Consider the following 24,327-nt stretch of genomic DNA (forward strand, 5'->3'; position numbering starts at 1 on the left):
GTTTCTGTATTGAGTAGACAAACCTGGCCACATTACACCACCTCCAACATCAAAGGCTGATCTGGTGACAACAATTTGCATAGCACTGTTCTTGACTTCTACATCATCAGTGGCAGCCATCCTTTCTGGTCAGCATGAATCAACTTTCAGAGAACAACACTGAGTCCCACTGGTCTCTGGCCAGTGTAAATGCTCCCTGGCCTTACACTGGACCAGAGATAATGATACCTCTGTCTGGTGGTGACAGACAGAGGTATCAGTTAACCTTGCATGCCATGCAGCATGCAGACCATACTGATGTAAATATTGGAGAATCAAAAGGCGCAAACCTCTTGATTATACAAGCAAACAAATAATACTAAGGGACGAGTTCTTTACTGCCAGCCACGACGGGTCGGGAGATTTATTATCACTTCTACCACGGATGCATCAGTACAAAATTAAAATTCCAAAAGTCTTTCCCCCAAATTTCCCCGTATTCTTGACAACCTTTGTCATACACACGTGTATGTGTTTGGAAGTTTTGACCACATATTGCTTTTGGTTTTACGTAAAGATTCTAGCAGTCCCTAGACTGAGTGTGTGTTGAACCTTTCTAGACCCAATCGACCTCAGGAACTTAAGACATCTGTTCCATTTCAGATTTGCAAAACAAGCCAATTAATCACAAATGTTGTTCTTATCTATCTAAACAGCTTACTTTCCAAATCATATTTGGGTCCAACTTTGTGCTGGATGGAAAGTTAACAGGTCATTATGACACAGCGAGACGCCAGAATCTTTCCACAAAAACAAGCCCATAAAAAGTATTTCCGCTCTTACAGAAACAGTTTCAGATTATCTAACATGACACGTAGGTGCATCTCACTTTATATATGTCTGGAGTTAAGTGGCATTTATCATCCGCTTCATGATAAAACCAGCATCAGTGGGGAATGAGGGAGAAGGACGTCCACTTCCATCCCTCTCTGACTTTTCCAAACTCAACCTGCTGATGACACTGACTCTAAGTTCAGTGGCCACTTCAGTCAGAGCACAGCCTGCTTGAAGCCTTGTCATGGCAAGGTATTGATGCTCAAGTGTTAAGTCTCATCTTGATGTGAACATAAGATCAACATGGTGAGGACTTTTTAAATACCCGTTCTGATAATTCATGTATTTGGTGAAGTCTTGGATCAAACACTTGTGAATCTTAAGCTCATTATTAGAAAATGGAAGTTGTGCACAAAGTGCTAAAACATTCAACAATTGTGAAAATAAATTCAAACGTTTAGAGAACATCACATAAATGTTACCTGAAAAGGATTGAGGACAATGTAGGGTCATCCTAAAATGTTACCATGAAGCCTGTCTACTGGGTGAAAGTGCAAAGCCCTTTAGGAGACATGGGGGAAAACGTTTCTTTTGTTACCTCGCAAAACTTTTGCGTTCCTTTGCAATATTCGTACTGTAATATTTGCTGGTCTATTTTGTATACAGCGATATATGCCAATTTAATATTTCAAATATATTCACATTTACACTCGGTGAAATGTGTTTAACTCTTGGGTGCAAAAAACGGACTGAAAATTGATGTATTTACTGCATGTTTGTCTGTTTGAGCAAGGTTAAGATGGAACTGCACATGAAAATGGGCCTTTATTAGCCATTCAGTGTGGGGAACCAGGGTTTTTGCTCTTTGTGGGGATTTTGTTTGCTGCTTCCCTCGTCATCCACTAGATGTTGCCTAGAGACTGCACTACCTGGAGGAAGTGTCTGCTGACTTGAATCAGCACACCTGTAATCTATCACCTCCTCATCTAAGGATATATGAGGAGCAGGCTGCCAGCACTTCGACGCCTGATTGTTTGCCAGTTATGGTACTCTGCACCCCTCTAAGTCAGCTCTCTGAGTTTCTCTGAGATTATTTCTAGTAATATTTTCCTGTTGCCTCTCTCTCAGGTGTTTCCTCGTGGGGTCTTAGATTTTATCCATTGTGCAGCCCAAATTCCTGGCTTTCTGGTTTCCCCTCATGAGACTGTGGATTTTCCCACTGGTTGCCCAAGTCCCTCTACGCCTCTGCTTAAGAATCGTTGACAGTTCCTGGTTTGATGGCTGGTAGTCGCATCGCTCCTTGCCTCTCAAGAACTCACCTGTCCACCTCTACCATCTACCTCCAAATAACTCCCTATCTGGAACCTGGATCATCTCAAGGACCCTTGCAAAAAGACCACAACCCCGGAGACCACAGTAATTTCCCCCTGGCGGAAACGCATCAACACATTGAGTAAGATCAGTCCATTTTTCCTCAAGTTCATTTGTCCGATATTTCTTCTACTCAACTCCCATTGTCTTCAGAGTATCGACGACCCCGACTTCCATCCACAGGTCAAGAACCACACAATTTCACATTTCATCACTGTCAAAATAAACTTTCGTTATCTGATTTTCTCTTCTCCTGACTCTGTTCTGTATGTGAGCAAAAGGTCATAACATTTAGACAAAAAGACACAATCTAAACTGTCAGATGACTTATTACCCAGTGAAAATCACTCAGAAATAGTCCAAATAGTTTGGATATATTTTTCCTTTCTTTCCTACTTATGGAACGTTTCCGTTTATATTTTAGGTCTGTGGTGCATTTCTATCATAAACAAAAAGATATAAAACTTCAGATATTTCAAAATCAGATATTAACATAAGATAGCCTTTCAAAAATCCTATATAATTGAAGTACAATGGCCATCATAAGAAAGGCTTACAGTATTCAGTTATGCTGAGTGAACTGATCAGTACATTATTATTATTGTCAGAGAATGCAAATGAAAAAAAAATCCACCATCTCCCATGGGGGCTCAGTTTAAAAGGCTCTAGCTTTTTGTGAGTCGTATATATTCAGAAGAAATGATGCTGAATACTCCCCAGTTTTATTCCTGACCTGTCTGCCTTTTCTTGATGTGTGTTATGATCATTGAGGCTGATATTCATATAATTAAATTAGACAAAGGTTGACTTAAACAAGATTTTATTTAATCTGATAATAGAAAAGTGTTTGAATAAAATGTATGAATTTTTCTTTGTAAAAAAAATGTTAAACTGCAATTCATTTTTCTTACTATACGCTAATTTGAGTTAGTCTATGTCATAAGCTTTCACTTAAAATACACTGAAAGTTATTGTTATATGATAAAATGTGAAAAGGTTCAAAGGAGTATACATTAGTTTACATTTTTTAAGTCTCCTTACATTATGCAAATATTCTCATTTGATGTTTGCTGAAGAGATGAATTCTTGATTAAGCTGACATTTAGTGTCTTATTTCTAGGAATACAGTTACTCTGTGATAAGAGCAGACTGCAGTGAGTGTGCAGCGAGCCTTTGTAACAAAATGTGAATCTATGAGATGTTGCTTTGCATTTTGCTGTAGCCCAATCAAACTGATCCTGGAATCAGAGTTACATGTTTCTTTGTGCACTCTCACCTTTCTGTGTGCAGCTTTTTAAAGGCAAATTCTTCTACTGTGATGGGCTAAATGTCAACAATATCACCAACAAAACCGAATGTCTGGAGGCGGGTTATCACTGGATACGACGGAAATACAACTTTGACAACCTTGGACAGGTTTGTCACACCTCCACACATCTTTGCTTTGACACATGCAAGTGGAAAACTGATGGCACTGATTTCCATTCACCTCACTCATCCAGGCACTGATGTCGCTCTTCGTGCTGTCTTGTAAGGATGGCTGGGTGAGCATTATGTATGACGGCCTGGACGCTGTTGGGGTGGACCAGCAGGTGAGGAAAACACTGGCTAATGCAGAGGCATTCAGAGGTTTTTGACAGTTGATCTTTTTTTTACTCTTTCACTCCTTCGAATCTGAAAGGGAAGTAGAAATGTTTCAGAAGAGATCTGAGGAAGTGTGAGAGGAAAAAGGAAAAGACAAATACATGTGGCAGTGCTGGCAGTTTCACTGCTGAGTCAGGACTTCTGTTGTCTTCTTGTTTACATTTCCCCAAACTCCTCTTCTCCTCTGCTCCCCACTTTACTCACTCTTTTGACCTCCTGTTCAATTTGTCTCCTTTCTTCTCTTAATCTGCTTTTTACAGCCAAAAAGAAACAATAACCCCTGGATGCTGCTGTTCTTCATCTCATTCCTCCTCATTGTGAGCTTTTTCGTGCTCAACATGTTTGTGGGTGTGGTGGTGGAAAACTTTCACAAGTGTCGGCAGCAGCAGGAGGAGGAGGAAGCCAGAATGAGGGAGGAGAAACGACAGAAGCGGCTGGAGAAAAAGAGGAGAAGTGAGAAAGCTTTAGGGTGGTGGGTTTATATAAATTAAAAATATAATGTCAGATATGACTTAGTGATACATACTATTAAAATCTTTTAATATCAAGATCTGAAAAGTATGTGTTGAGCTTTCTCTGTTATTATGTCTACCAGCTTCACAAATCTAAAGACTACAATGTTTACACATTCTTCTTCTGCCAATGGCACAAACTACGTCAGATTGGATGGACAGCACCTGTGCTCTTTATTTTTCAACTGTTGCCCCAGATTCATATGTAGAATTTAGGTCAAGACTTTGACTAGGCCATTTAAATGTGGAAATATCATGTCATGCTTTTTACAAAGGAGGGTGTAATGGCCTTGTTTTCAGAAGACATCACTGATATGATTTTCTGCACATTTGACCTTTAAAACTTAATTGAATGGATATCTAGTACTCTGTGTGCAACAACTTTTTATTTTTCTACACACTAATTACATTTATTTCACTCAGACACACACACTTTTTTATTTATTTATTTCTCCCCCTCACTATCACATTGATGACTCAGTCTGTAGTAGTGCCTTCCTTTAGTCAATGAACTGTCTGGTAGCAGATAGCGAGGGGTTTCTGCCCAAAGACACCTTGAGGTGCCACAAAGAATGTGTGTATGTGATGGATAGGATTAAATTCCTGTGAAGGCACTTTTAGTTGATACACTCACAGAGGCAGCGGAGTGCCACTTGGCACCTGTTTCATCAGTGACTTCATATCCCATATATTTTTCTTCCAGAAGCATTTTAATGTCAGGTTGTGTGTGTGTGTTTGTGTGTGTGTGTGTGCGTGTGCACGTGACAGGAGCTCTGGAGAAACCGTATTATGCTGACTACTCTCCACTGAGGCAGTCCATACACACAGTGTGCACCAGCCACTACCTGGATCTCTTCATCACCATCATCATCTTCACAAACCTCCTGACTATGAGCATGGAGCACTACAACCAACCTCAGGTAGTCATGGCAATTCCTACCACTACCTGTCCTGGAACCATAGTAATGAAGTACATGTACAGCAATGGCACACTAGTTTTTCTTCTTTACAGTGTTGCTTTTTCTGTGTCTGCAGTACTTGGAGGAGATCCTGAAGTACTGCAATTACGTCTTCACTCTGGTGTTTGTTATTGAGGCAATTCTGAAGCTTATCGCTTTTGGCCTACGACGATTTTTCAAAGAGAGGTACTCACAAAGACATAGTTCAGGATTACTGATGTGGGGTTCTGCTGAAAGGTTGTAAACAGTTTGCATCTTTCCTGCAGTAGGTAACTCGCTTGTTTTCTCCAGGTGGCCCTTTGTGATTGGTCAGACATAATCTTCACAGATCCTCATAAATATGTGTATGTACATTGATATTAACATGATAAAAAACTTTTCCAAAAAATATAAGAAACTAAGTGTCATATTTTATATTTATTCTTTATTAAATAAAAATAATGCCACAACTAAAACATTCATACCTTTTTCATACACATATATAAAGAAAGTCCCTTCAAAGTTAAAAGAAATGTACTATTGTTAGTTTTAGCTTTAATAAATGGTATTTATCGTGTTCATTATATTTCCTGATGCCACTAACTATATGGATTTAAAGTGTACTTTAAAAGTAAAGTATTGTTGGTACATGACCCATAATTTGAGCCACAGTTTAGGTCTCGGTTATGTGACGATGTTTGATTAAACAACCTTTTCCAAACCTTTTATCTTAGCAGGCTAGACTACATTAAGTCATACTCAATAAATTAAAATATACTTAAAAAGTTCATTTCAATAAATCCATCACTGAAAAACTTATCATTAATTGCATGGGGAATGTTTTCATGTGAGGTTTTGTTTAAAGGTTAAGCAAAACTTGTGGAGTACTTATTACTTTTACATTCATCCCACCCAAAGATTTCACCGCAGTTGCGAAGAATTTTGAAATCTTCCACTTGGGTGCTTTTATTTTGAAGGCGCCTTCCGCACAGCGCGCCTTCCGCACAGCGCGCCTTCCGCACAGCGCGCCTTCCGCACAGCGCGCCTTCCGCACAGCGCGCCTTCCGCACAGCCTTCCTCCCCCCTTTGAACGGTTGCTTCAAGGCAGGAGGAAGCAGCGGGGGTCAATTACACCTCGCTGCAGCAAACAGGAAGAGGCGGGACAGACCGCTGTCAGTCTCTTACTTTTTTATGGAGGGAAGAAAGAGGGCGCTATTCCCTATGTTATCCACGGCCTCCCGGTTATAGTTTTTATTTTTGAATCTGTGATATATCTTCACCTTTTGGAAGGATTCTCACTCTCAGCATGTATTTGAACTTCTCTCTTTTATTTACTTCAGCGCAGCTCACAGTTTCTAACAAATCCTTTCAGTATTTCTAAATCTGCTCCTCAGTCGCATCTTTTCAGGCCTGCTACTGCCTCTAGTGGTGTGGAGGTGGTAACACAACTAATCTAATGACATTACTAAATCAGAATACCGCTAAGTCTACGTTATTTACTATGGCACTGCAAAAGATGAATTATCTTATGAAACACATTTCTTTCCATTTCCTTAAGGATGTAGAGCTAATTAAATGACATAAACAAGATCTGAAAGTGATTCCAGTTTCACTTGATGGCCAACCTGTGACAATTTTTTAATTCCATGTGTCATTCCTGGACAGTCAGCTCAACTTTGCTGAAAACACTTTATCTTTAAGAACTGTTCTCAGAGACTCTATCTTTTAAGAAGATCTAGTGATCTTGGGGTTACCCAACTTGAGGTTGTATTCAGCCTCTAGTTAGGTAGAGGTTGTTGAGTTAAAATGTTAAAACTTAACATCCTAAATTGAGTTTTAATGCAACTCAAGTTAAAACAACATTTTAACTCAAGTTTCAACTTTTCACTTCCTCAGCTGGTTTGTTCACATGAGCAGACAACATTCAAAGGCAGGTGTAACAGCAGGTAAATAGTGGTGAACCAAAAACAGCTCTGTTTTAACTGTTTGTTGAAAGAACATGAAAGACAGCAAGAACTATTTTTAGCAGAAAGCCTCCATCCTCGTTTCTTGACAGTTTGAACCTCTGAGCTCATGAAGGGGTTACTGTGTTCCTCTGGCAACTAAGAACATCTTTTAGAAATCATTTATTGACAGTGCAATAATACATTTAACATACTAAATATTTTGCTCTTTTCACAAATTGTTGATAATGTGATTCTATGAATGTGATTTATTTTTATCGTTTTAGAGTAGAAAGAAAATGTCCACATTGATAGACTAAATAGTTTTTTCCTTTATATAAAACTCTACCAACAAAAAGTCTCTCAGAATAATATATATGGCAGAGTAAAAACAGAAATGTTAATTTTTGCTTTTATCTTTTGAACAACCCTGGTTGTAACAACCTGGGTTGCTAGTCTTCTGTACCTAATTCATTTGTTTGTCACTAACTTTTTCTCAAACTTCTTACACATACCTTGCAAATTGTATTTTCAGAATAGTTGATCTTGTTGTTTTTAATGTCTCATTTCTTTAGTTCCTCCTATAATTGATAGATATGTATAGATATTATTTTTAATGTATAAGTGTTTTTTATGTAATTTAATTAGCTCTACATCTTTCCAGAAATGAAAATTTCCTCGATGTGGATGTCGCGGGTTCGACTCCCGGTCCCGCATGTCTTCCCTCCTTCCTGTCTGCCTACTGTCGAACGTTGAGCCACTTGAGCCACAAAAACTCTTCAGAGAAAAAAAATGATTAAAAAAAAATATATATTACTGTATATTGATGCATTTCAGCAAAGTAATGTATCAATTTGCATTATTCAACTAAGGATGACCACAAAGTTTGAAAATATACATTTTGTTTTAGTAATGTTTTGCTTATGTTGCTACTTACCAAGTCATCTATTACTCCGTTCTGTCTGTCAGCCTGTTTCTGTCTTTTCTTCCTCTGCTTCATTTTTGCTGTTCAACATTTGTTGCTGCAGAGGTCGAAGTTACAGTTAATACATGTAACGTGTAAGTTTTGCACATTTCACAGCATTTGCCTTTCTACTTTGGCTTTCCATTGTGAATCATCTAGGAACTCATTCTACTTAGCATGATTACTGCAACACACTTTAGATAGACTAGGCAACTGTAGAAAGGATAGGGAGGGGAAGCAAGAACACAAAGGCGAAGATGGAAGGTCAAGAGTTGTGATTTTGCCAATCAAAAGTTAATCATAATAGAATTAGACATTTATGGGTTGGTCAGTTCACATAAAAATAAAAAGTATGCCAGTCTATCTGCCAAATCTCCAGTGTCATTTGCAAACATGATAATGATTTAAAGAGTCATTTGTGTAAACTGTCATGAACTTTTGATGTCCAGCTTTGGTTGTAGCCTATCTTTGGCAAGTTGTTAACTTTAGCTTCTGCGACTTAGGTGTTTTCTACTGCAGGTAATATATAAAATGCTTTTAACCTTTAAACAAAACCTCACTTAAAAAATCGCAACATATCCTTTTCAGGGCATAGAGTTTTATGTTTTAATGGTATAACTAAATGCACTGTTGTGATTAGATGGAACCAGCTGGACTTAGCCATCGTGTTGTTGTCCATAATGGGAATCACGCTGGAGGAAATAGACCTGAGTGCGTCCCTCCCCATCAATCCCACAATCATTCGGATCATGAGAGTCCTCAGGATAACAAGAGGTAACACACTCATTTACTGTGACAGAAAGACCCACACATGCATATAAAGTGATGTGTAGTGGGACTGCCAGATGCTGACATGTTGTGATATTTTAGTGCTGAAGCTGCTGAAGATGGCCACAGGGATGAGAGCTTTGTTGGACACAGTGATGCAAGCTCTGCCTCAGGTAAGAAGCAGGCCTGATGCTGTGGCATTAAAGCAGCTCAACTGGTGTCCAGAACAGATGATTTATTGTTGCAGATTTAGGGCCACTCTGCAGTGACCACTGTGTGTGTGGTTTTCAAACATCACCGATTCCTACAATCGCTGACATTAACCCTGCATCCCCAGCAAAGCACTAAGCAACAGCAGCAATCAGCCTAAGGCAATTTAGCGACAGACTGATTGCCAATCCTTGCCTCATGTTACATTTAAATCTCCAGCTTGATTATGTTTACACAGCACATGGATTCATTGCTCCTTTGTTTTGCTACCAGGAGCTGTGAAAAGATAAAAATATGAGCTTGTCTGATTAAAAACACAACATCAAGTTATAGCAATACTAAACCATCCAAATTAATTTATGTATTTCAGCAAGACATGTGGAAAAGAACAAGAGAACCTTTTTCAAACAAATTAAACAGATTTAGCTTGTTTATTCATATTTATTTAAAAATATATTATTTGTTTTGTAATATTTGTTAATTTTATTATTTTCAATAATTAATTTTGTGTTTCACTTTATTGTGAACCCCTAATTGTTTTTTTGTGTGAGAAATCTGTTGTATGTACTCATTAATTAATAAGTCTGATCACAAATCAATTAACATGTCTTTTATATATATATATATATATATATATATATATATATATATATATATATATATATATATATATATATAAATTCCCTTCTCACCCACCGCGGGTGGTTCTTATCCTCTGAGCTCGGGTCCTCTACCAGAGGCCTGGGAGCTTGAGGGTCCTGCAGTATCTTGGCTGTGCCAAGGACTGCTGCACATTTCTGGACTGAGATGTCTGATGTTGTTCCTGGGATCTGTTGTAGCCACTGCTCCAGTTTGGGGGTTACTGCCCCGAGGGCCCCGATGACCACAGGCACCACTGTGGTCTTCACCTTCCAGGCCCTCTCCAGTTCTTCCCTGAGGCCCTGGTATTTCTCCAGTTTCTCGTGCTCCTTTTTCCTGATGTTGCAATCACTTGGTATTGCTACATCTACCACAACAGCTTTCCTCTGATTTTTATCCACTACGACAATGTCTGGTTGGTTCGCCATTACCATTTTGTCTGTCTGGATCTGGAAGACCCACAGGATCTTAGCTCTGGCGTTCTCCACCACCTTTGGGGTGTTTCCCACTTTGATCTCGGGGTTTCCAGTCCATATTCTGCACAGATGTTTCTGTACACTATGCCTGCCACTTGGTTATGTCGTTCAATGTACGCTTTCCCTGCCAGTATCTTGCACCCTGCTGTGATGTGCTGGACTGTCTCAGGGGCCTCCTTGCACAACCTACACCTTGGGTCTTGTCTGGTGTGGTAGATCTGGGCCTCTATTGCTCTGGTGTTTAGGGCCTGTTCCTGGGCGGCCAGGATGAGGGCCTCTGTGCTGTCCTTGAGACCAGCTTTTTCCAGCCATTGGTAGGATTTACTGATATCAGCCACTTGGGTTATTTGCTGGTGGTACATCCCATGTAGGGGCTTGTCCTCCCATGATGGTATCTCTGGCACCTCAACCTCCGTTCCCTGTTGTCTGAGACATTCACTGAGCACATTGTCTGTTGAGGCTTTGTCCCTGATGTATTTATGGATCTTAGTTGTTTCGTCCTGGACAGTGGTTCTCACACTCACTAGTCCTCTGCCTCCTTCCTTGTGGCTCGTGTACAGTCTCAGGGTGCTGGATTTGGGATGGAACCCTCCATGCATGGTTAGTAGCTTTCTAGTCTTAATATATGTGGCTTTTATCTCCTCCTTTGGCCAGCTAATTATTCCAGCTGATTACTGGCAGGGCGTAGCTGTTTATCGCACGGATTTTGTTCTTGCCATTGAGCTGGCTTCTCAGGACTTGCCTTATTCATTGGAGGTATTTAGCTGTGGCTCCCTTCCTTGTGACCTCATCGAGGTTGCCATTTGCTTGTGGTATACCTAGGTACTTGTAGCTGTCCTCTATGTCTGCTATCGTTCCTTGTGGGAGTGAGACTCCTTCTGTGCGGATTACCTTCCCCCTCTTTGTGACCAGCCGACCACACTTCTCTAGTCCGAATGACATCCTAATGTCTGTGCTGTAGATCCTGGTGGTGTGGATCAGTGAGTCGATGTCTCGCTCACACTTGGCATACAGCTTGATGTCATCCATATAGAGAAGGTGACTGATGTTGGCCCCATTTTTGAGTCAGTATCCGTAGCCAGTCTTGTTGGTAATTTGGCTGAGGGGGTTCAGGCCTATGCAGAACAGTAGCGGGGACAGAGCATCTCCTTGGAATATGCCACATTTGATGGACACTTGTGCAAGTGGTTTGCAGTTGGCTTTAAGGGTGGTTTTCCACAGCCTCATCGAGTTTGTAATGAAGGCTCTCAGAATCCTGTTGATGTTATACATCTCTAGGCATTCAATGATCCAAGTATGCGGCATTGAGTCATAGGTTTTCTTGTAATCGATCCAAGCCATGCACAGGTTGGTGTGTCGGGTTTTGCAGTCTCGGGCAACTGTGCGGTCTACGAGGAGTTGGTGTTTGGCTCCTCTGGTATTTACACGGATACCCTTCTGTGCCGTGCTCATGTGTTTATCCATGTGTTTGCTATATATATATATATATATATATATATATATATATATATATATAATATATATATATATATATATATATATATATATATATATATATAAAAGCCCCATACTAGTGTCCTAAAGAAGTATTGGACTTAATGGTTTGTGAAATTTAAATTTGGAAGATTTACATGCAGACTAAACTCAACTCAATAAAAAAATAAAATTGTGGTCAAAATCTTTGGAATTGTAAAGATTTTTTTATAAACATACCAAAAAGGTTTTGTTTGAATATAAGATTTTTTACTACGATTACTCATTTTTGTGTCATGAAGTGACAAAGTTATTAGCAAAACAAATTTTTATTTGTGCATGTTGGAAAGAGTGATAATCCTCCCCATCTTACGTTTACGGAATCCACTAACATCAAAAAACATAAAATGGAGCAAGAAATTTGAAACCGATACAACAAGCTATTAGTTAGTAAGAATCTTCCCTTGAAAAATCAATGGATGATCTGAAGAGGTCAGTTAAATTTCTCTCTGCTGACTTGCAAAACATCAAAGAACATTGAAGAACATTGAAAGAGAGTTGATTTGGCTGAAAAAGATGAAAATTCTGGAGAATAAAGCTATCGAGCTGGCACAATACAAATGGAGTTGAAACTTACGTTTGCAGGGTTTGCCAAAGGCTGAAGGAGAAGCGCTGAAGATGAAAGTGATTGACATCTACCAAATCACTTCCAAGCCACAAAGAAAACATCTTGGAAGTAATTGATTCAGTGCTCTGACTTGAAAGATCAAATATTACCAGGGCTCAACTCCAACAGAGAGACGTTATGATCCAATTCGCTATGAGGCGTTACTGGGATGCCGTGATGTCAAAAAAGATGTCAGAAAAGGCGGACTACCTGCCTCAGACGACACTGAGCTTCATGGAAGACCTGACAGCAGAGGATCACGACAAAAGACAACAGCAAAAGACAACCCATTCTTCATAAAGACAAAGAAGGAGAAAAAGATGGCATATTTCATCGGAGGGAGGGCATTTGTTCAAAACAAAGAAATATTCTAATGGATATGTTTATTTTTTTAAAGGGAGAATAGCTCTGATGTGATTCATCCAACTTTAGAGGTGTTATGTCACTGTTCTGACTTTCTTCTATTGTTACTATTAAACATTTCTATTTTAAAATTGTTTTCAATTAACGCTTGACACTTCAGAGACATTACTAAACAAAAAGCAGTTTTTCTATATACAAAGAACTTTGATGCATTCTTTTGCATTGTTTGGGAATCGTGTTCTACTAATGAAGATTACAACTTCTGGAAATTGCAGTGGTGGGAGGAAAAGATTATTTCATGTTAAAATAATACTGGGCAGGTATTTTAATTGTATTATTGATGATACAATTGATAGATGCCTGGAAAGAATTCCTGGTGACTTGTTTTTATCTGATTTCATAAATGAAAGAGTTGTTGATATTTAGAAAGTTAATAAGTTAATAAGACTTTACATGACTCCTACTTTTACAACTAAAACTGTCAATCATATATAAAGCTAAAGGTGTGTTTGTGTGATCAAGAGCAAAATGGTTCAAAAAGGGTCAGCAGAATTCTAGTTCTGTTTTTAAACTAGACAAAATAAGAAAATAAATATAATATATAGACTCTCTTCAAATGGTAATTGTAGTGAGTATCCAAGATCTGTGAAAACTATTATAAAATGTCATATACTTCAAATATCTCAGGTACTCAAATTAATAATTTTTTTTAGATGAAAATAAAGCTATAGGAGAACTCAAAAGGTCAGTTTGTGATTTACACTTTGCATATAAAACTTAAATTAAACAAATCCCCTGACACTAATGGGCTTACAATTCTATCCATCCATTCATTTTCTAACACCCTCCTGACCCTTGTTGGGTCAGGAGGGTGCTGGTGCTTATCTTCCGCAAACGTTTTGGGCGAGGTGGGATCACCCTAGACAGGTCACCAGTCTGTCGCAGGGCTAACACATGAATTTTCTAATTTATTCTCAACCCTACTTGCTCTCTTTTTATTGAATATTTTTACAGAAAGTATACAGAAAGATCAACTATGCCAACATCACACTATGCCAACATCTAATTACACTAATCCCTAATTACCCCTGATACAAAAAGATGTACTATTTTAAGACAATTGGCACCCTGTCACTTTATTAAGTAATGAGTATGCGCGTTATGTTTGCCTAATAAATTAAAAAAATGTGTTTAGAGATGTTATTGGAGAATCTCAAAATGGTTTGGCTGGGCAATATCACATTGATAATATAAGGCTTGTTTTGGACCTATTAGACTACTCTTTTTTAATATAAAAAATAGTCTTATTCTCTTTCTTAACTATAAAAGTCAAGAAAAAGAATGCAGCTTTTGATTCAGTGAAACATAATTTTCTGTTTGAAACGCTCAAACTTTTTGGCTTCGGCGAGCAATTTAAGAAATCAATAGGCACTTTATATGCATTAGGTAAATAGTTTGGTTAAATTATCCCATGCAAGGTTTAATATTGAGGTTTAATATTGAGCGTGAAATTCAACAATGTTATCCGATCTCACTGTTTATGTTGTACCTATGCAAATTTTAACACATTTCATAAAGAACTGCTGAGACAGAAATATACTGGCAGATGATATGACTCTTTTTTTAAAAGATTGTTCTCAGATAAATGATGCTATTAAGCTGCTCAGTGACTTTTCCTCAGAATCTGGCCTCAAACTTAATTTATAAATGCAAATTGCTTCCCAGGAAAACCTTCAATGAATCAGAAATCTCAGGAATCCTTGTCAAACATAAAGTTAAATATCTTTATCTCCATCATGAAAGAAGAAAACAAAAGGTAAATGAAAATTTGAATCCCCTTGTTGCTTTAATCCAGAAGAAATTGAATATGTGGTTAAAAAGACATTTATTCATGTCTGGTCTGGTTACTGTATAAAGCTAAAGGTCTTTCCAGTTTGTTATATGATTCTGCATCTGAGGTATCCAATGAGATCAGGTCAAAAGTAGATAAATTATTTGATTTTATTTAGAAGAAAAACGTTTATCTTATTTGGAACAATGTAATCATAAATAAGTTGTGTTCTGGTGGATTTAATGTATTAGATTTTCAAACTCTGAATTTGTTCTTTAAAATGAAAAGGTATCTTCTAAATTAAATGAGGAAATTTATATTCATATTTATATTCATATTATATTTGAGGCGTTAGGTGGTTTATCCTTTCTTTTAATATGTAACTATACTATTGAAACAAATCCTAGTTAAACTTTCTAGTTTCCATAAACAGCTATTGTACTGGAATTTAATATGTATACTTTCCCCCACACAAATACTACAAATACTATATTTGGAATAACAAAGACATCATTTCAACAGAAATCTATTTTTCTTAAAAAATGGTCTGACAAAGGCATTGTTTGTGTTGATCAACTTTTCAACAAAGAAGGTAATTATTCTTATAATGAATTTCCGATCTTATATAATTTTCCTGTACTGCCTAAAGAATTTGCAATTGTATTTGATGCCATTCCTTCTGAGGTGAAAATTTTATTGTCATTCTCTGTTCAACACCATTTTGTTTACTAAAACCCAGTTCACACGACACGATTTTAGAAAAGTCGGCCAATTCTGAAAACGTGAGAGAGAGATCACACACTAGGCCATTTAAAATCGTAGGTGTAACGGGTTCGATCGTAGACATTCTAATTCCAGATACGAAATCCCTTCAATTTAAAATTCTGCGCTACCACACCTGAACTTAGAGCAAACAAACAAACATGGACAATGACGTTGAAGTGGAAACTTTAGTTTGTGGACTTATGTTAACCCAAACAAGACGTAACCAAAAACCAAAGCTTTGGATTAAGAACTGGAGACATCGCGAGCAAGGATGATATTTGTTGCATCGCAACATGGAGGTGAGTTTTTTTTTCTTTTTTTCATCAAAAATACTGTTTTTAATATTTTCGGTTTTGTCGTTTACTTAACCGTTACTGTTTACCTATAATTTTTCGCTGTGTTTATGTTGTAGAATATATACATACACTGTACCTTGTTTCAGAAAATGGAATGACTGAAACATCCGAGCAGCTTAAAGTAGAAGAAAGCATTTCCTGCGTATTTGTTATTAAAAAAATCAGATGGCAGTTATCCTTTTCCCCCAACTGACCGCGAAAGCTTAACATATTCCAGCTCCTTTAATTGAAACTTATTGTGTTGTTTAAAATTGTATGATGACTGCAGAATAAAATCAAATGCGCCATTTCAACCAAAGATTGGAATGCGCTTCTCAACCAGATGGACTCTGTGCAATAATTTTATAATTGTCTTTCATTAAAAAAAACAACAACGATCCAATAGCATGCTGCTTTGAATAAGGATAAAGTTTTACTTATGGTTTTATGAGATCTAATTACCTCTAAAGCAAGATGATTAAACATGTTCAATATCCCCGATTTTAGATCAAAGCGGTCCCGACGTTCCACCAACTGGACCCGATCAGTCCTAACACACCACACACTGCAGGATGATCGGTTGCGATTGTCGGAAGGAACAATCTTAGAACTCAGAATGTTCTAAGATTGTCATAAAGGCAAAAAATCGTGTAATGTGAACTGGGCTTTAACAGAACAATTATTCATTGGAAACTCTGATCCATTTTAAGTAAAAAAACTAATTGCAAACATATTAGAGAACTAATAATAAGAGATCATATACTGTATTTTCCGGACTATAAATCACAGTTTTTTTCATAGTTTGGCTGGGGGTGCGACTTATACTACGGAGCGACTTATGTGTGCAAATTAACACATCATTATATCATGTCACATGTTATTTTTACACTAAATCGCAAGAGGTCGCTCAAGGCCTGTGTAACTCTACCTTCGGAGTTAGCAGAGTTGTTCACAAGAGACACCGAGGATGAAGATTTCATTGCGTTTAGTGATTTGGAGAGACACGGATGGTTTGGTAAACTTGTTAGCATGTTATTAATGCTATAGTTATCTGAATAACTCTTATGTTAACATACCAGGCACGTTCTCAGTACGTTGTTTGTCATGTAATTTTAGCATACCGTACAATTTTTCAGCCTGTTGTTGCTTCTATTTTTATAGCTTTTCAAGATGACATGTCTGTTCTCGGTGCTGGATTTTATCAAATAAATTTTCCTCAAACATGCAACTTATACTCCAGTTCTACTTATATATGTATTTTTCTTCTTAATTATGCCTTTTATGGCTGGTGCAACTTACAGTCTGGAAAATACGGTAAGCAAACCTTCTTCTACTTTTTTGGGGACAATATCTTTAAGGATATTTGCTGGAAAGATGTTTTGCTGAAGAAATACTTCCCAAATAGTAAGATTTTAGAAATGTCTAAAGATTCTGCAATAGATGTTATCCTGTTACCAGTAAAATAGTTAGATCTAGGGCATATGGTGTCACTCAAATGTAGACCCACTGTGTTCATTTTGCCACAACTCTGAGGAAACCATCATTCATCTTTTCTGGAACTGATCTTACATTCAAATAGTTTTTGAAAGATATATTTTTATTCCTAAAAAAAACATTTAAAATAGACGTACCCTCTAACTTTAAAACTATGTTGTTTCTTCTTTTTCAAAAAATAGTCTTTGTTATAAATGTTATGAATGTTTAGAAGCTAGTTTCTGGTTGTAAAATCAAATAGTTCTGCTCGTAAAAATTATGTTATTTTTGTTTTCATCCTGATCATCATAATGCCAATGAATCCAGTTTGTTTTGTAAAAGGGTTGAAACAAGTCCAGACAGCACATGACTTGGGGAGCTCCGGCCTGCTACTGCCACATACAAGATGGCGATGACGTAATATAGGACTCAGCGCTCAATGAGTATTATGATCAAGACACTCAGGTTAAAATGTCTGCACGCTACTGGTATAACACATTTTTGTTGTGTTCCGTTTTATCTAGTAATTAGTAAGTACAAGCCAATGAAAAATTTTATTTTTTTTTTTCATTTTTATGTTGATATTAAGGCAACAAAGAATTGTGCTATCAGCAGAGAAAACTTACCCGCCCAGCATTTTAAACTTGAGGATATTAAAGATTCAGTGGAAGATGGCGGTTAAAAAAGGAAGCTGTACTCGCTTCATTCATTGGAATAATTTGTTGGAGGAAAATCATGCTCTCCAGGAGGAAATCCGCTGCTCAGAGAACAGGTTGAGAGAGGCAGCAATTCAGCACAAGGTAAGTCTCAGTGTGTGTTTTGATGTATGTTTGTGTTGGAGTACGAATTTATTTTAGGCAACTCTTCCTTGAGTTACATCCGAAAACAAAAATTCCTTAGTGTTTTTATCACAGATAACATAAAATGCACTCAACATGCAACTGGAACGTTCATCCGATACCTAAGGCAGCATTGCTTCCACTGGAAAATTATTCTCACATTCCATTCTACCAACACAGGCTACGATCAACGCAAGTCTACTCATTGCAGTTGTATAAGTGTCACCACTCCACATAAAAAATCCACAGAAGAAGCAGCCTATGAATAGTAAAGGGTTTCTTTCTTGAATCCTAAAAATATAGTATTGTACTTTTGCCATTTCATAATTATAAATGTTGGCTACCATAATATGTTATCCTTGGTGATTCCGCTTCTGCCTTTTTTATCTTCATTTTTTTATCACTTAGAGAAATTAAGCTATCAAGTTACATCACCCGCTGTTTTTTTCTTATTGAAATGTAAATTTAGGTTTGCCTGGACTTTTATAAACTAATACCTGTTTTTTTGTTTCATTTTTTGTACTAATGTTACAGGTGATAGACAAACCGTACTCCGTTTGTTAGTAGTTTAAGTTGATTTGAGCTTCATACTTTGAAGTGAACATTCATATTTTAGCATGCATTTTCTCAGTGGTAAATATTTCAGTTCACTTGTACTCAGTAACTTCAGTTTTGTTACACATCGGCAATATTTTTTGCAGTTTCTTTTGTTGTGATGCAGGAACTGTTTTACTTAAACATTACATTTCCTGAGATATTGCCAATTTAATTTGAAGCAAAACTCTCAAAACGTTCACCTGATATAGGGTTTATTAGATTTCGACTACATTGTAGTTAAATATGAACACTTAATGTTTTTTTTATTTATTTTTTTCAGGGTTGCATCATAAAACCTCCTGTTCTGTTTCTGGACCACAATTGAGCCGCTCTTCCATCAGGTTCACACAAAACAGAGACAAACTCTCATCAACTCCACTTCATCAACCCATTGAGATCCTGTTGTTAAAATTACTTTGCTCTTGGATCCATGCACATGGACCTTGCTAACTGGTATAGGGTCCATCAGCTCACGGTTAGCTGAATCATCACACTATGGACTAACATTTTATTTACAGTACTTAGCTCAATGAGGATCTTTATATCAGAGGACCAGAAACGTAAAAATCTACCTGCAGACGTTACAGTCATCCCAGGCTGAGCTCAGGTGTCGTGCCCGTCTTCCCCTCTCCAGAGTGACGTGTTTTCATCACCAGTAAAGGCAAACAAGTCTGATACCTGAGTAACTGCTAGGAAATATATTGCATATTCACTGTTCATTTTTGTATTGCTTGTACTTCCAATTAAATTTAATATCTTTTGTAATACTCTGCATTTCAAACCCTTTGTCCCTTATCTCAGTGTTTACATAATATGAAGTATTTTCATGTAGATTAGGAATTCAAGTGGGATATAAAACTGCAACACTTTCAAGTAATACCAGCCAAAATATATGAATATTAAATAACATGTAGCTAATCTAATAATTCAATATACTAACTAATGCTGGATAATTTGACTTGACAGATTTTTTGTCATGCTAAATTTGATTTTAATCACCCCAAATTCTAAAGAAAAGAAAATACAGAACATACTTTCAAAAAGTGGCGTTATTTCAATCATCCCTTTCATGGGTTGAATAATGGAGTATTACGGCCAGGCTCAGAGAATTTTAAATTACAAGAATGTAGCCATATTAGCAGAATAAAGATGCAATTTTACCAGAACATCTTAGAATACAAGAAGTCATTTTAAAGAGAAAAAAAAAAACGCATTTACCTTGATCTGTCAAAACCAGCCCAGTAAATGTGAACCACAACACATTTGTTGTTCTGGTTCAGAATATGGACATTGCCACCTCAACTGGACAGGTAAGCATTGATGTAAGAATAAAACTTCACCACAGCATCCATCGATTTTCTTTCACTCTTATCCCATTGGGGTCGAGTGGGGTGCTGGCGCCCATCTCCAACTGTAAATGGGCAAGAGGCAGGGTGTACCACAACATCTTATCCAATTATCACATTTATCTCCCTGAATTATGAGGTGAGGAAACTGGCAGGACTCAAATATCTTTCACATGAGGCTTGTCTGATTAGCGGCTGTCACTACTGATAATCCTGTAGCAACAAAGCTAATTGGATCCAACAAACTACAGCACTTATAAAACTATGCTACACATCCACTTGCCTAAGATCCAGGGACTTATTGACATCACAAGTTGCAATTTTTTTTTAAATCTCTGACCACCACAATTGGTATAATTCTATTTCCTAATCATATGACTGCCTAAAATTCACATGTGAGTTTATTGTTAATAGAAAATAGAACTACACCATGTTCCAAATTATGTAAATTAGATTTAAGTGTCACAAAGATCACATTTTTTGTTGTGCTATTAAATTTATAGATGGTATTGTGTGTCAGGGCTCTTTGAATCACTATGATTAATTTCAGAGAGCTGCTTGATTAGTTTGTCTGGTGAGCTCAATTAAAGGAAATCTACTTAAGAAGGATGTTCCACGTTATTAAGCAGGCCACAGGTTTCAAGCAATATAGGAAAGGGAAAGGATCTCTGCTGATAGTGTAGTGCCTTATAACAAGGTACTACACTATCTAAACATTAGATATTTAATCAAAAACTGAAGTGTTATCATACTGTGAAGAGATTTGTGGCTGATTCAGAACAAAGATGAGTTTGTGCAGATAAAGACATAATGAAGAAGGTTCTGTTAGACAAATTCATGGGATTAAGAGAACAGCTGTTAAAATGTCCTGACAAAGCAGCAAACAGTTATTTGAAGCTGCTGCTGCCTCTGGAACCTCAAGGTGGAGGATCCTCCAGAGGCTTGTGGTGCATGACTGATCACTTTCTTTCATGGTTTAAAAAGAAGAGCTGTAGCTTCAGTAACAAAATCATCTTCATGCATGACAATGCACCATCTCATGGTGCAAGGAATACCAGTGTGTCATTGGCTGCGATGGGCATAAAAGGGGAGGACCTCATGGTGTGATCACCATCCTCCTCTGACCTCTGACCTCAACCCTATTGAGAACCTTTGGAGTTTCATCAAGCAGAAGATCAGAGGGTGGGATGCAGTTCATATCAAACAGCAGCTCTGGGAAGATATTCTGACAACCTGCAAAGAAATTGAAGTCTGACTATCTAAAAATCAGCCATTTTTCGCCGGAAATTAGCCAAATTTACTGCCGGCAGTGTGGTCTAGACTCTGGCTGGTCGTACAGGAACCTGCAGCCTGTATCAAAGAGCCTGGTACCCATAGTTCTGGAGAACCCCCCACAGGAGCCAAGGGATATGATGGAATGCCTTCTCCGAATCCACAAAACACATGGAGGCTGGTTGGGCGAACTCCCCTGCACCCTCCACGTCCCTGCTGAGCGTGTGGAACTGGTCCAGTGTTCCACAACCAGGACGAAAATCACACTTCTCTTCCTGAATCCATGGTTCGACTATCCGACAGACCCTCCCCCCTGAGAGTAATCCTCGAGGACTCACTCTTAAGAGAGGCTCTTAAATTTCTCTGGCTTAAGACTGTGACCCCTCTGTAATTGGAGCACACTCTCTGGTCCCCCTTTTTGAATAGGGGCGCTACCAACCCGGTCTGTCAATCATGAGAAACTGCCCCCAATGCAGAGTCGCACAACCCTACATCATCCAGAACTTTAAGGAACTCCGTGTGAATCTCCTCCACCTCTGCGGCCCTGCCACCGAGGAGCTCTTTGACCACCTCAACAGCAGAGATTGAAGAGTCCGACCAAAAGTCCCCAGGCTCCACTTTCTCAATGGAAGGCATGTTGATGGGACTGAGGAGGTTTCCAAAGTATTCTGTGTTAGGTTGATTGAAAGGCTCCGTTGTGAAGTGCACAAATAACTGCAAACCTCAACAAACTGAGGCAACACTGTAAAGAAGAGAAGGCCAGATACGTATGTGATAAAGTAACACAGAAAATGACTGCTGAAACTTTGTGCTACTAAGTTGTGGATTGTATAACAAGAACAAATTTTTGTTTGCTGTTCATGTCTCAAACCATTGACTGGATTGGGTCAGTTGGGATTTGAGACTATGTAAGAAAATTGATGCCTTATTAACTATTACAAAGCAGGTAAAATTGAAACTGGAGTTTGCTCATCTTAAAAAATTATAAATCTATTTTAGAAATAGCTAAGCTACTGTCCAGACTTTTTTTTGTCTTTCTCCAAAATAAGATGAGAACTGATGAAGCTTCTTCACTCTTAGATGCAGGAGTCCTCCATGCAGCTATTCCAACTCATCAGTGAGGCTCACAAGTGTGTGTCATTTTATCCATGACCCCTTCCTGCTTGCCCATGCACAACAGTTTCTTTGAAGCACCTTATTGCTGTGAGGGTTCAGACCCTGCTCTTTGCCCCCCTTTCCCGCTTCATCTGTCAGTTTTTAAACATCCCCATGCCTCCATTGATGAGGCATAGCAAATCAAGAGTGAATTGAGTTAGAATGAACAAGCAACTTTGAAGTTCATCAGGGTTGGATCCAGGTTCAGACTTTGCATTTGTTTTTGTTCAAAGAAAATCTGACTCTACTCCAGGTGTTTGTGATGGCTCCTGTTAGCTTTTAAAGAAGTCCAAAGCATCAGCTGAAAAAGGCTTAGCGGCCTTTGTGTTCTGCTTTATTTCTATATTTGTTGGCTTGTTTGCATCTTTCTCTTTCTTGATGTTTGCTGTTCATGTCTCTGTGTGTCATATGCCTTATATATCTGTTTGTGCGTGTCATGTGTCCGTCTATAGGTGGGGAATCTGGGTCTGCTCTTCATGTTGCTGTTCTTCATCTATGCAGCTCTGGGAGTTGAGCTCTTTGGAAAACTGGGTTAGTGTGTGTGTGTGTGTGTGTGTGTGTGTGTGTGTGTGTGTGTGTGTGTGTGTGTGTGCGTGCAAATTTGTCTGTGAGTGCACACATGCGCGTGCGTGTGTTTGTGTTCATGCATATAAAACTGGTGTTGAATCGATAATGAAAGTGTGCCTCAGCTGACACTGGTGTCATTTCTGTGGATTGTATTACAAGAACATTTTTTTTGACTTGCAAACATTAATTATGACAATCAGAGCTCCAGTCTACGAAGAACAAATTTTCTTCTCCACATTTATCACCTGTAATGCTTTGTTTCGTCCTCTTTTAGAATGTTCAGATGAGAACCCTTGTGAGGGTCTTAGTCGGCACGCCACCTTTGACAACTTTGGGATGGCTTTCCTCACGCTCTTCAGGGTTTCCACTGGAGACAACTGGAATGGGATTATGAAGGTTAGCTCTGTTTTGCGCCTTTGAGGATTTAGGATAAAAGGCAGAGTGCATTTTTGTGACCAGGCACATTTCTGAAAGCGAGGCAGGTGGTGCATTACATCGAGAGCCCATCGCTGTTTTTATGACAGAATAGGAGCTGCTAACATGATCATGTTCAGTTCAATATCTCCCCCTGTTGGAGAAGGCTTGTAGCATGTCACTGTTAATCAAATCAAGTACAAATTCATCTCAACTTAGAATATTGTAAAAATGTTATTTATTTTAGTAAAATAATCTAAAATGTAAAACTCCTGTGTTGACCTGACATTGCATTATACACACCAACAAATTTCAGGGGCTTACATCAGTTAATTCTGATATTCATCAGAAAACAACAATCCAAAACTTGGTTAAAATATGACAATATAAAAATATGAAAGTTAAAATAGGTCTTACACAATAATAGGGATGGGTGGAGATTTGAAAGTCAAATACAAAACCCACTTGGAGAATACACCATAAAAAGCCGTTTTTACAGAAATGGGCTTTTCACAGAGTGCTATATTAAAGTATATTAATGAAAAGTTGAGTATACTAACAATGACTCCTCCGTCACTGCAGGACTATTAATGATGCTTATACAATTATTCAGACATCCTGAAACTCTCCCACGCCGTCAAAGGATTTAAGCTGGAAATGTCAAACTTCATAAGAACTTCAAAGGAAAGTTAATAAATTGTTTGTGTTCACCATAATGCCTCATTCTGACATAGCAAACAGGGACAATCTTACAAAGATGTTTTGTAAATGTTAAGTGTTTAGATTATCTGTGATATATATATATATATATATATTGATATATATATAGAGTTAATGCTGCAGTTGGCTTCTGAATGTAGCATATAATTTAGAAAATAGCTAAAGGGGATTACACTTAATTTTTCTCTGTTTTTGTACTTCAAAAACTACAACACCTTGACATTTCATCCCT

General features: G+C 37.9%; 1 protein-coding gene across 5 annotated transcripts in view; it reads left to right on the forward strand.

Annotated features, from left to right (window-relative positions):
- Nucleotides 1–24,327, forward strand: part of LOC129353716 (voltage-dependent T-type calcium channel subunit alpha-1H-like) — a 131,847-nt gene that overhangs the window by 90,255 nt on the left and 17,265 nt on the right. For 4 of the 5 annotated variants that reach the window (XM_055023062.1, XM_055023061.1, XM_055023060.1 and 1 more), the window contains 9 exons: nucleotides 3,475–3,600; nucleotides 3,687–3,776; nucleotides 4,089–4,281; nucleotides 5,109–5,260; nucleotides 5,376–5,485; nucleotides 8,826–8,959; nucleotides 9,056–9,126; nucleotides 22,847–22,925; nucleotides 23,236–23,357. In XM_055023062.1, coding sequence (XP_054879037.1) covers nucleotides 3,475–3,600; nucleotides 3,687–3,776; nucleotides 4,089–4,281; nucleotides 5,109–5,260; nucleotides 5,376–5,485; nucleotides 8,826–8,959; nucleotides 9,056–9,126; nucleotides 22,847–22,925; nucleotides 23,236–23,357 — 1,077 coding nt within the window. The remainder of the gene's footprint in view (nucleotides 1–3,474; nucleotides 3,601–3,686; nucleotides 3,777–4,088; nucleotides 4,282–5,108; nucleotides 5,261–5,375; nucleotides 5,486–8,825; nucleotides 8,960–9,055; nucleotides 9,127–22,846; nucleotides 22,926–23,235; nucleotides 23,358–24,327) is intronic. The other variant, XM_055023063.1, reaches the window with a different exon arrangement.

Source organism: Poeciliopsis prolifica, unplaced genomic scaffold (assembly GCF_027474105.1).
Source record: "Poeciliopsis prolifica strain line A6 unplaced genomic scaffold, Auburn_PproV2 SCAFFOLD095, whole genome shotgun sequence".
NCBI lineage: Eukaryota > Metazoa > Chordata > Actinopteri > Cyprinodontiformes > Poeciliidae > Poeciliopsis > Poeciliopsis prolifica.